The sequence below is a fragment of the Henckelia pumila genome, chromosome 3 (assembly GCF_033568475.1).
Source record: "Henckelia pumila isolate YLH828 chromosome 3, ASM3356847v2, whole genome shotgun sequence".
Taxonomy (NCBI): domain Eukaryota; kingdom Viridiplantae; phylum Streptophyta; class Magnoliopsida; order Lamiales; family Gesneriaceae; genus Henckelia; species Henckelia pumila.
This window is the reverse complement of record NC_133122.1, coordinates 129904052-129916902: the sequence shown is the minus strand read 5'-3', so window position 1 is coordinate 129916902 and position 12851 is coordinate 129904052. Positions and strand designations below refer to the sequence as shown.

At 38.9% G+C, this 12851-nt stretch overlaps 1 protein-coding gene across 1 annotated transcript; it reads right to left on the bottom strand.

Moving 5' to 3' along the window:
* Positions 1–3424: 3424 nt before the first annotated feature.
* On the bottom strand, positions 3425–3916 carry LOC140889498 (uncharacterized). The gene is made up of 2 exons (XM_073297215.1): positions 3692–3916; positions 3425–3583 (listed from the first exon to the last, which is right to left on the bottom strand). Exons 1-2 carry the CDS (start codon positions 3914–3916, stop codon positions 3425–3427), a joined length of 384 nt encoding a protein of 127 aa, XP_073153316.1.
* Positions 3917–12851: the final 8935 nt, after the last annotated feature.

Here is a 12851-nt window from a genome sequence, read left to right as displayed (position 1 = left end):
AAAAGTTTGGGACGTTGGATATGGATACCGATGTTTAAGTTCTTTCTATAGAGCGAATCTTGAAACGACCCTAACTCGTAAAATTTTTTTTTAAAAATATTACATATATGCCCATACATATATGCATCTATACTTAAAAATAGATTTTCATAAAATTTAATACATAATAAAAAGTTTTTTCATGTCAAAATTTAAATACTCGAACATATTATAAATCCATGTGTAAGTATTCAATAACGTAAAATGCGAAAAATAGTTTGATACAATTTCATAATCATTGAAATATAAAAGCATGAAGGTCACGGGTGTGCTAGCTTGCCACGAATGCTCAGAGGTCCTCGCCGCCAGTCGGGACCACAATCTCCTAACTAACATCATACTCACCTGCACACCATTTAGATCTAATGAGCCTAAAAGCTCAGCATGCTCTACCTTTAATAATGAGTACTACTAATGAAACGACCCTAACCTCTATACTTAAATAAATAATAAAAGAAATACGGATTTTTAAAAATTTTTGCCATGACTTGTTTGTAAGTAGGTAAAACCTCCCTGTCACAGCCAGCAATCCAAACAAATGCAATAAATGCGGCAAAAGATAACCACTACGATAATCATAACTTCGAAAGTAAAAGCAACCCCACACGGTTGCGAAAAAGAGCGATAACAATTTCAAGACTTAAAAATTTAAGCACAGGGTAAACACATCCTGGCTATTACCAAAAGTACATAAGTTTAAACTCTTTATTACATTCATAAACTAGTGCGAAAACATGAAATAGAAACGGTCGTAGGGCCTCGCTCTGCCGGTGACCTCCCCTCAAGGACCCTGCCCCTCAGTCCCTACAAACTCCTCCTCACCTGGCAAACGAACAAACATAGTGAGTCTAATGACCCAGCAAGTATAAACAGTGATATAACAAGGGTTTTAAAATACTTCAAGGAATACTCAAACTACTATACATAATATACTTTGAAGCTTAAACTGTAAACATGCATGAAATAAGGGAAATGAGACAACATGCAAGTATGAACTCACGCCAACTCACGCTATGAAACTTTTGAACGTTCTTGACTTAACTGAAACACATGCATAACATAAAACTGAATAAATTGAGACGAGCCGACTGATACTTGAAACTTTAACTTTTGTTTTTGCTTTAGAACTTAGATCCTCGAATTGTGACTCAAGTTTCGATCATGATCATGGTTGCAGTGCACTATGCCGGCAAGACGCCGAGATTTCTCCCGACGTGATTTGCCTTTTTACTTTCCTTTTTGGTAAGGGAGCCGAGATGAACCCGACCACTTACTACACGTCTCTTTTGGTAGGGGAGCTGGGATGTCTCCCAGCCGCTTACTACACGTCTATGGCAAGTAAGTGAGGCATCCCTCAACCCACATTGCCCTGTCCAGTCACAATCAACTTACTTTATTCAAAAATATTTTCTTTCCTTCCTTGACTCAACTCAAAATACTTAGCATGCAAGAACTTGTAACGACTTCCTTTGAAAATATTGTTTGGCTCAAAGACAAAACTCATGCACATGAATATGCAACTTAAGAAATGGAACTCAACTCAAAAATATGGGTGCAAGGTGGGTGAGTGGCTGCTCCTAAGCTAAAAGCCCAACTATTTTTTTTTCTTTCCTCAACTTTGCCTTAAACCGAGCAACCAAACCGTAAAACCCTTAACTCTATCATCCCTTAGCCAAATTCGACACCGCTCAAACTGACACTCTCCAAACACTACAAACTGACCATATGATCTGTTTTCAACCTCATTTGTCAGCCTATACAACCTGAACAAAAACCCAATCCGGACAGCCTACTTTTGCCCTCAAAATTCGGCACCGATACCCTAACTTCAAAAATACATAACTTGATGAAATCTTATCCGAAATGAGCCCATTTTATACCGACGCGACCACAACGTCATGAACTTGACCTAGGACCAGCCCTAACCATGCCCAGACCTCGTCCAGATCCTCCCCTGCCCCAAAACTGAACTGCCCTGTCCAAGTCAAACTCACTCTACAACACCTCTACCTTAAGAAAACACCACCAAGACCTATTTCCTTACCCCCACTCTCTTCCAAACCACCAAACACAATCAAAACCACCTCTTAGAACTTAGCACAAACACCTTGGCAGCCCCTTACCACACTTCGACACCACAATTCAAAAATAACAAGATTATGCATCAAAAAGCCTTCAACCTTTGTACAATCAATGGAACAAATTGCCAAACCACAAAATGCATACTCAACCTTCAATTTCAGCCCTAACATCATGCAAAATTCGAAATTTAAAGGGCATGAACCTCTGAATTTTCAAAAATTAACAAATGCAACCAAGACCCCTCAAGCTTTCAATCACAAATCATCATGCAACTCCTAAAAGTCTATAGCACATTTCAATTTCGAAAATTACACATGAACCCTACTGAAAATTTGCGAAAATTCGAACCCTACAAGCATATAATAACAAGCATTTTTGAAAAATAAAGGAGATTATGAGCAAGAACATAAATAGCATGAATGAAAGCCCAACAAAATGCTTATACTTGCCTTAACCCTTTTCTACCAAAAATTTCAAACCAAGGAAGGGGAGAGAGCTGAAACCTTCAAACCAATAGCTAGGAAACCTTCCCAAGGTGGACTCCAAGTGACGGCGGCGGCGTGAGGTGGCCGGCGGCGTCCGGAAAGTGAAGGGGAAGAGGGGCCGAAGGTTTGAGAGGGAAATAGGGGGAAAAAGAGAGTGAAGGGTCGTCTAGTTGAGGTATGAGGGTGCTAGGGTTTGTGAAATCTTTTAATTGGTTTTTAAAAGGGGTGTGTGTGAGGTGTACAAGTGTGTATATGTATGGTGTAAGCATGTAAAAGTAGGTGTGTCTTTGCTTTTAAAAATACAACTCTATAGTACAACTTTATAGTACTACTTTACCTACTAACTTACACTAATAAAATTTCTAAGTTTAAAAACCCCTAATCGAAAATATTAAATTGGGTTTTACTAATTCGGGTTTATGAAAATTCTAATTTTCAAAAAAGTCAAAGAATAAGCCCAATATTGCAATACTAAGGAAAATGATTTCTGATACCCGGAAATTTCTAACTTTTGAATTTCCTTCTAAATTTTCCTCTTACCACCCTACTAAACTTTTAAAATAGAAATTCTTGAAATTTACCGCCAAAATCCACCATCGCCATACGCCGGAACCAGAAACCACTGTCTCAAAAATTTCAATAATAAAGAACTTAAAATATTTGAGCACTTAAACTTTAAAGGAAATTTAAGCAATTAATTCCAAGCAATAAAAATCATAGTTATTATTAAAAAAAAGAATTTTAGGCATGGAATTTCAATTATGAAATCTTAGGTGCTACAATTCCTCCCTCCCTAATATGGAATTTCGTCCTCGAAATTAGAACTTACCAAATAGCTCTGGATAGCGAGTCCTAATATCTGCCTCGGTCTCCCAAGTGGCCTCTTCATCTGAATGATTCAACCACTTAACCATGACCATTGGAATAGTCTTGTTACGGAGTCTCCTCTCCTGCTTTTCCATAATCCGGTCAGGTCTCTATTCATAAGTCATATGAGGCAGTAACTGAAGAGGCTCAAAGTTGAGCACATGAGAATGATTCGAGATGTACTTTCTCAACATGGATATGTGGGAGACGTTGTGTACTCCAGCTAGATTAGGCGGCAAGGCCACCCAATAGGCTAACGTCCCCACTCTATCAAGAATCTCAAAAGGTCCAACGAACCTTGGAGCCAATTTCCCCTTCTTCCCGAACCTCATCACGCCTTTCAAAAGAGCTACTCGGATAAAAACATGATCACCCACTGAGAACTCCAAGTCTCTCCTCCTATTATCGGCGTAACTCTTCTGCCTGCTCTGTGCAGTCCTCATCCGATCACGGATCCTGGCTAAAACTTCAGCAGTCTGCTGAAAAATCTCGGGTCAAAACTATGACCTCTCACCGATCTCGGTCCATAATACCGGTGATCTACAAGGTCTCCCATAGAGTTCCTCGTAAGGCGCCATACCAATGGTGGCCTGAAAATTGTTGTTGTATGCGAACTCCACTAGTGGTAGCCTCGACTCCCAACTACCCTGAAAATCAATAGCGCAAGCCCTCAAAAGATATTCCAAAATCTGAATCACCCTCTCAGACTGGCCATCCGTCTGCGAGTGAAAGGTTGTACTAAACAGAAGCTTCGTACCCAAAACTGAATGAAGACTCTTCCAAAATGACGAAGTAAACCGCGGATCTCTATCAGACACTATGGACACAGGAATACCATGTAGTCTGACTATCTCTCGGATATACATCTCCGCATACTGAGTCATAGTGAAGGTCTTCTCTTGGAGAACGCGGCGATCAGATCAATCAGAATTGATACCCGGTGCAGCGGAAGTTTAAAAAATTTTATATGGAACGATTCCATAATGGGTATCAAAACTTTACGATTAAATTGTGTGTGTAAAAATTAAATAACAATTATAAATTTTTACCTCCAATCTCGAAGCGAGATTATGGGCACCAACAGATTGCTCTGCTCTTGTTGTATATCCCTGGAACAGATGGACGAACTGTTCTTCAATCAGGTCCACGAACGGATAATTAATCCCTCTGATAGATTGCACTAGAAAATCTATCAGAAGTTTCTACGAAGAGAATTAACGAATTTGATCCGTTAAACCAGACTGTAATTCAAAATTCACAGACTGGATTTTTCCCGAGTAGAGGGGAGGGGGGCGGCCACCTTTGAGAGAAAATAACTAGGTTTTCGAAATTGTGACATGTTGTTTTTTTTTTAATTTCTGTACTGCAATAACTTATTTATAATGTAGGCCGCTAACAGCTTAGGGCCCATTAGTCATAAGTTCAAGCCCGACAAGCAAAGCCCGCATGTTCAGAAATTAATATAAAATTCATCATGACTCCGATTGATAAACCGATTTCACCAATGTGCACAGAAACCATTTCTGCACCTTTTAAAGTCAAGATAAATTTTTCTGAATCCGAATTCAGTGATTTCCAAAAATGCCCATCCCTATGTCATTTTAGGAAATCTTACTCCTCTACTCTTAAATAAGAAGTCCAACTTCTTTGTTCATTAAATTTAACTCTTTAAATTTAACTATCTCAACGGGGATTAAAAATCCATTACTCTGTGTGACCCTCAATGGTTCAGGGATACAGCTAGCCGTGGGCTCACAACTCCTTGTGACTCGAAACAACAATTTCCGACTTGCCCATCGAATCATGGTAAGAGCGCCTAGCAACATCGCCCCATGATTCCCTAGGTATCACTGATAGTGCCTGCAAGAACCAATAGATTTTGGTTAGCGTACAGTACGGTCCCTTCATCCATATATCCCAATCGAATCAACAACCATTGGTAAATCGAGAGTCGTTCGAGATTCGATAACTATGCAATACATCTTGAAGATCAAATAGTGACATCGCATGTGCTACTAAGAAACCATTTCTTAAAACACATCATGTACTCTGGCCAGAGATTCGTCACACTAATATCTCCTCAGATCGCATAGGATATCCACACTCGCAAGTATGTGGTGAATCCTTGACAACAAAGCATCGACTCCTATATGTGTTGTAACTGTACCCAATCCCGACACCTGATGACCCTAATAGAGTCGGTAAAGGAGTCAAAGCACAGTACTAGCATATAGAGTCTCAATGATGTTTCAAGTAGTAAGGACTAATGGTGTACAACCAAAACCGCGGACTTTATCCACTCGATAAGTGATAACCACTTGGAAAGTCCGGATAGGGTAGTTCGATCATTCATCATATGAATATCCATTTGCATGCTTCGAACATCTCTATGTTCCTTACCAATGAAACGTGGTACTCTGCATCGCAAATTCTAGTCTCAAACTCGAGCGATCCTTATCCTTATTATCGGACGGCTCAATCGACTAGGAACAGTTTAGAATACACAGTGACTATAAGATGTGTTTCATGATAGACATCTCCATGTTCTACCACATCTTACATACACTATAGTATATTCAAGGTCTTTATCAAAACAACAATAGTATATCACAATATAACAATATGAAGAAAGATAAAGTCATTGCCATTAATAAAAGTGTAAATTATATTAAACAAAAGATTGTTTATACAAAGAGTCATCAAAGCCCTTAGCCACAAGTTGGCTCACCGGGCACCTACTCTTTCAATCTCCCACTTGCCCTAAAGCCAACTAGTCATACTACGTAGACCCATTGCTTCGCGATGTTTGTCAAATAATGGTCCTGGCAAGGGCTTAGTAAGTGGATCAGCGATATTGTCTGCAGAGGCCACTCTTTCGACAGTGATGTCTCCTCTTTCCACAATCTCCCGGATGATGTGGTATTTCCTCAGTACGTGTTTGGATCTTTGATGAGACCTTGGTTCCTTTGCCTGAGCAACGGCACCCGTGTTGTCACAGTACACCGGGACTGGACCAACAACTTCAGGAATGATGCCCAACTCTTGGACGAAATTCCTCATCCAAACGGCCTCTTTAGCAGCAGCTGATGCTGCAATGTATTCTGCCTCAGTGGTGGAATCCGCTGTGGTGTCCTGCTTGGAACTCTTCCAAGAGACAGCACCGCCATTGAGCATGAACACAAATCCAGAGGTTGACTTCGAGTCATCCACGTCACTTTGGAAGCTAGAGTCGGTATAGCCTTCCAATTTTAGTTCTCTTCCTCCATATACCATGAACATATTCTTAGTCCTTCGTAAGTACTTAAGAATGTCCTTCACGGCTTTCCAATGCATTTGACCGGGATTAGCTTGATATCTGCTCGTGACACTCAGAGCAAATGCTACATTCGGTCTGGTAGATATCATCCCATACATGATACTACATATGGCTGACGCATATGGTACATGTGTCATTTTCTCTATCTCTTCATCCGTCTTGGGACACATAGACTTGGATAGAGAAACTCCATGACACATGGGTAGATGTCCTCTCTTGGACCCATCCATTGAAAACCGTTTCAATATGGTGTCGATGTAGGTTGATTGAGTGAGTCCTATCATTCTCTTAGATCTATATGATCGCCGCGTTCTCCAACAGTGGTATTGAAAGAGTGGGTGCCCGGTGAGCCAACTTGTGGCTAAGGGTTTTGATGACTCTTTGTATAAACAATCTTTTGTTTAATATTATTTACACTTTTATTAATGGCAATGACTTTATCTTTCTTCATATTGTTATATTGTGATATAGTATTGTTGTTTTGATAAAGACCTTGAATATACTATAGTGTATGTAAGATGTGGTAGAACATGGGGATGTCTATCATGAAACACATCTTATAGTCACTGTATATTCTAAACTGTTCCTAGTCGATTGAGCCGTCCGATAATAAGGATAAGGATCGCTCGAGTTTGAGACTAGCATTTGCGATGCAGAGTACCACGTTTCATTGGTAAGGAACATAGACATGTTCAAAGCATGCAAATGGATATTCATACGATGAATGATCGAACTACCCTATCCGGACTTTCCAAGTGGTTATCACTTAATGAGTGGATAAAGTCCGCGGTTTTGGTTGTACACCATTAGTCCTTACTACTTGAAACATCATTGAGGCTCTATATGCTAGTACTGTGCTTTGACTCGTTTACCGACTTTATTGGGGTCATCAGGTGTCGGGATTGGGTACAGTTACAACACATATAGGAGTCGATGCTTTGTTGTCAAGGTTTCACCACATACTTGCGAGTGTGGATATCCTATGCGATCTGAGGAGATATTAGTGTGACGAATCTCTGGCCAGAGTACATGATGTGTTTTAAGAAATGGTTTCTTAGTAGCACATGCGATGTCACTATTTGATCTTCAAGATGTATTGCATAGTTATCGAATCTCGAACGACTCTCGATTTACCAATGGTTGTTGATTCGATCGGGATATATGGATGAAGGGACCGTACTGTACGCTAACCAAAATCTATTGGTTCTTGCAGGCACTATCAGTGATACCTAGGGAATCATGGGGCGATGTTGCTAGGCGCTCTTACCATGATTCGATGGGCAAGTCGGAAATTGTTGTTTCGAGTCACAAGGAGTTATGAGCCCACGGCTAGCTGTATCCCTGAACCATTGAGGGTCACACAGAGTAATGGATTTTTAATCCCCGTTGAGATAGTTAAATTTAAAGAGTTAAATTTAATGAACGAAGAAGTTGGACTTCTTATTTAAGAGTAGAGGAGTAAGATTTTCTAAAATGACATAGGGATGGGCATTTTTGGAAATCACTGAATTCGGATTCAGAAAAATTTATCTTGACTTTAAAAGGTGCAGAAATGGTTTCTGTGCACATTGGTGAAATCGGTTTATCAATCGGAGTCCTGATGAATTTTATATTAATTTCTGAACATGCGGGCTTTGCTTGTCGGGCTTGAACTTATGACTAATGGGCCCTAAGCTGTTAGCGGCCTACATTATAAATAAGTTATTGCAATACAGAAATTACACACAACAGGTCACAAATTTTCGAAAAACCCTAAGTATTTTCTCTAACAGTGGCCGCCCCCCTCCCCTCTGCTCAGGAAAATCCAGCCTGTGAATTTTGAATTACAGTCTGGTTTAACGGATCAAATTCGTTAATTCTCTTCGTAGAAACTTCTGATAGATTTTCTAGTGCAATCTATAAGAGGGATTAAATATCCGTTCGTGGACCTGATTGAAGAACAGTTCGTCCATCAGTTCCAGGGATATACAACAAGAGCAGAGCAATCTGTTGGTGTCCATAATCTCGATTCAAGATTGGAGGTAAAAATTTATAATTGTTATTTAATTTTTACACACACAATTTAATCGTAAAGTTTTGATACCCAATATGGAATCGTTCCATATAAAAAAATTTTAAACTTCCGCTGCACCGGGTATCAATTCTGATTGATCTGATCGCCGCGTTCTCCAACAGGATTGAAAGAGTGGGTGCCCGGTGAGCCAACTTGTGGCTAAGGGCTTTGATGACTCTTTGTATAAACAATCTTTTGTTTAATATTATTTACACTTTTATTAATGGCAATGACTTTATCTTTCTTCATATTGTTATATTGTGATATACTATTGTTGTTTTGATAAAGACCTTGAATATACTATAGTGTATGTAAGATGTGGTAGAACATGGAGATGTCTATCATGAAACACATCTTATAGTCACTGTGTATTCTAAACTGTTCCTAGTCGATTGAGCCGTCCGATAATAAGGATAAGGATCGCTCGAGTTTGAGACTAGCATTTGCGATGCAGAGTACCACGTTTCATTGGTAAGGAACATAGAGATGTTCGAAGCATGCAAATGGATATTCATACGATGAATGATCGAACTACCCTATCCGGACTTTCCAAGTGGTTAAATCTATCGAGTGGATAAAGTCCGCGGTTTTGGTTGTACACCATTAGTCCTTACTACTTGAAACATCATTGAGACTCTATATGCTAGTACTGTGCTTTGACTCGGTTACCGACTCTATTGGGGTCATCAGGTGTCGGGATTGGGTACAGTTACAACACATATAGGAGTCGATGCTTTGTTATCAAGGATTCACCACATACTTGCGAGTGTGGATATCCTATGCGATCTGAGGAGATATTAGTGTGACGAATCTCTGGCCAGAGTACATGATGTGTTTTAAGAAATGGTTTCTTAGTAACACATGCGATGTCACTATTTGATCTTCAAGATGTATTGCATAGTTATCGAATCTCGAACGACTCTCGATATACCAATGGTTGTTGATTCGATCGGGATATTTGGATGAAGGGACCGTACTGTACGCTAACCAAAATCTATTGGTTCTTGCAGGCACTATCAGTGATACCTAGGGAATCATGGGGCGATGTTGCTAGGCGCTCTTACCATGATTCGATGGGCAAGTCGGAAATTGTTGTTCCGAGTCACAAGGAGTTGTGAGCCCACGGCTAGCTGTATCCCTGAACCATTGAGGGTCACACAGAGTAATGGATTTTTAATCCCTGTTGAGATAGTTAAATTTAAAGAGTTAAATTTAATGAACAAAGAAGTTGGACTTCTTATTTAAGAGTAGAGGAGTAAGATTTCATAAAATGACATAGGGATGGGCATTTTTGAAAATCACTGAATTCGGATTCAAAAAAATTTATCTTGAATTTAAAAGGTGTAGAAATGGTTTCTGTGCACATTAGTGAAATCGGTTTATCAATCGGAGTCATGATGAATTTTATATTAATTTCTGAACATGCGGGCTTTGCTTGTCGGGCTTGAACTTATGACTAATGGGCCCTAAGCTGTTAGCGACCTACATTATAAATAAGTTATTGTAGTACAGAAATTAGATACAACATGTCACAATTTTCGAAAACCTAGTTATTTTCTCTCTAAAGTGGCCGCCCCCTCCCTCTCTACTCGGGAAAAATTCAGTCTGTGAATTTTGAATTACAGTCTGGTTTAACGGATCAAATTCGTTAATTCTCTTCGTAGAAACTTCTGATAGATTTTCTAGTGCAATCTATCAGAGGGATTAATTATCCGTTCGTGGACCTGATTGAAGAACAGTTCGTCCATCAGTTCCAGGGATATACAACAAGAGCAGAGCAATCTGTTGGTGTCCAAAATCTCGATTCGAGATTGGAGGTAAAAATTTATAATTTTTATTTAATTTTTACACACACAATTTAATCGTTAAGTTTTGATACCCATTATGGAATCGTTCCATATATAATTTTAAACTTCCGCTGCACCGGGTATCAATTCTGATTGATCTGATCGCCGCGTTCTCCAACAGTGGTATCAGAGCCAGGTTGCTCAGATCAAGCGATTAAATTAATCGATTGTACAAAAATTTTTAAGCCTCGGTTTTTGAAACAAAATAAATATTTTAAAAATAAAAAAAAAATTTCGGGCAAAACCCGGGCAGCGATTGGATCGCTGCTCGGGGGGGCCAGCGATGGTCGCTGCCCAGCCCGAGCCCTTTGGGGCGCGGGCAGCCCGGGAACGTCCCGGGCGGCCCGCGAAAAATTAATTTTTTAATTTTAAAATTAAATTTTAATATGTTAAAATTCTATTTTTTGGTCCGATCGAAAATTGTTTTTGATTGGTCCACGAGGCAACGGATCGAATTGTTCGAGTCCGAAAATTTTAAAATTGATTTTTGGATAAGTTTGAATTTTTGGAAAATTTAAATATTTTATCCGTTAAATCAGATTTTATGAAATTAATTATTTTTGGTACAATTGATGATAAGATATGATCTTATGGATATATTGAGTAAAATATGATTTTATGTATAAAATTGGATTTTATAGATAAAATATGATTTTATTTGATAGAAAGATAAAATATGATTTTGTATGTAAAATAAGATTTTATATATGAAATATGATTTTATCCTTTTAAATTTAAATTGTTATTGCATGTTATCCAATAAATTAATTTTGAATTAAATGTTATTGGATAAGGATGATCGATTGCCATGACCAATTTTGTAGGTGTATGTTAGGAATTTACATTTGTTTTTATTGTTGTTGGATTTATTAATGGGTCTGGTTTATGGCCCAATATGAATTGTCATATGTAATAAAAGTGGGCTTGGTTTATGGCCCGTTCCCACCCCTTAAAAATGTATCCCCTACTTGTCATTGTTATTTATTGTAAATACATTAGATTTAGTGGGAGATGAAGATTTGAAGACGGAGGTGGGCCCAGCAGACAATAAAGACAGAAGAAATGTAAATTGGAAGCACAATGTAATAGGATTGCATTGCATACTGCATATTACCTAGGATTGGACTAAGACTCGTGATTGGCAACCACGGGTCGATTAGAAATGGAATCGATCATCCTATATAATATGTGATATTATTGTTGTATGCATGTTTTAGACAAAATTGTGTGAATCCGACAAGCATACAAAATTTTAAAAATGATGAGACAAATTTTCAAAATTAAAATCCCTCATTTTAAATATGATTTAAAATTGATATCAAGATAAATAAAGGAAATTTAAATTTGTTTAAATGTTCCTACCTTCCATCAACGATCAATGTATAAGATGCTACCCGCGGATACGGTCCGGCTCATATTATTGGGGGGGCCCGTTCGTCGGAAAGCTGTACATTGGATTGACACATGTTGTAAGTTGGGTGGAACTCCCATGGGATCGGCTCATATTATTGGGGGATCCACATGGCGACCGTCCATCACAACTTAATATTGATGGGTCATCTTGACATGTCACAATAAACGACGTCATATTATTGGGCCCTTATTGGACATGAGGTAAAAACGTGGAGGTTGCTTTGGAAGCAATTGGGCTCTACCTTTTGAAAATTATGGTTGGCTGATATTATTCGGGACCATAGTTTGTCAATTGGACTCCATGTTCTCACTAAGGAAAACAGTTTCCCGTTTTCACTAGAGGGTAGTGAAATCGTTAAAATAGTGGGAGTGAGATTCATAAAATAAATTTCGCCTATTTTATGTCTTAGTAAATTAATTAAACAATCACTGATATTTGTCTGTTTCATCTCAGTATATCATTATGATGAATCTTCGTAATCCACATGTCTCGATCCTCGAACAAAATAAATTGACTGGCGCAAACTATACGGAATGGTTCCGTAAGTTGAAGATTGTCTTGACTTCGGAGAAGATGCTCTACGTGTTAGAAAAATCTCCTCCGAAGGAAGCACCAGCTGATGTAAGTCCGGAAGAGTTGGCCAAACTTGATACATGGTGGGACCATGATATCAAGGCCAAATGCTATATGCAAGCCTCGATGTCTGATGAACTCTAGAGGCGATTTGAGGACACCGTGAATGCTGCTG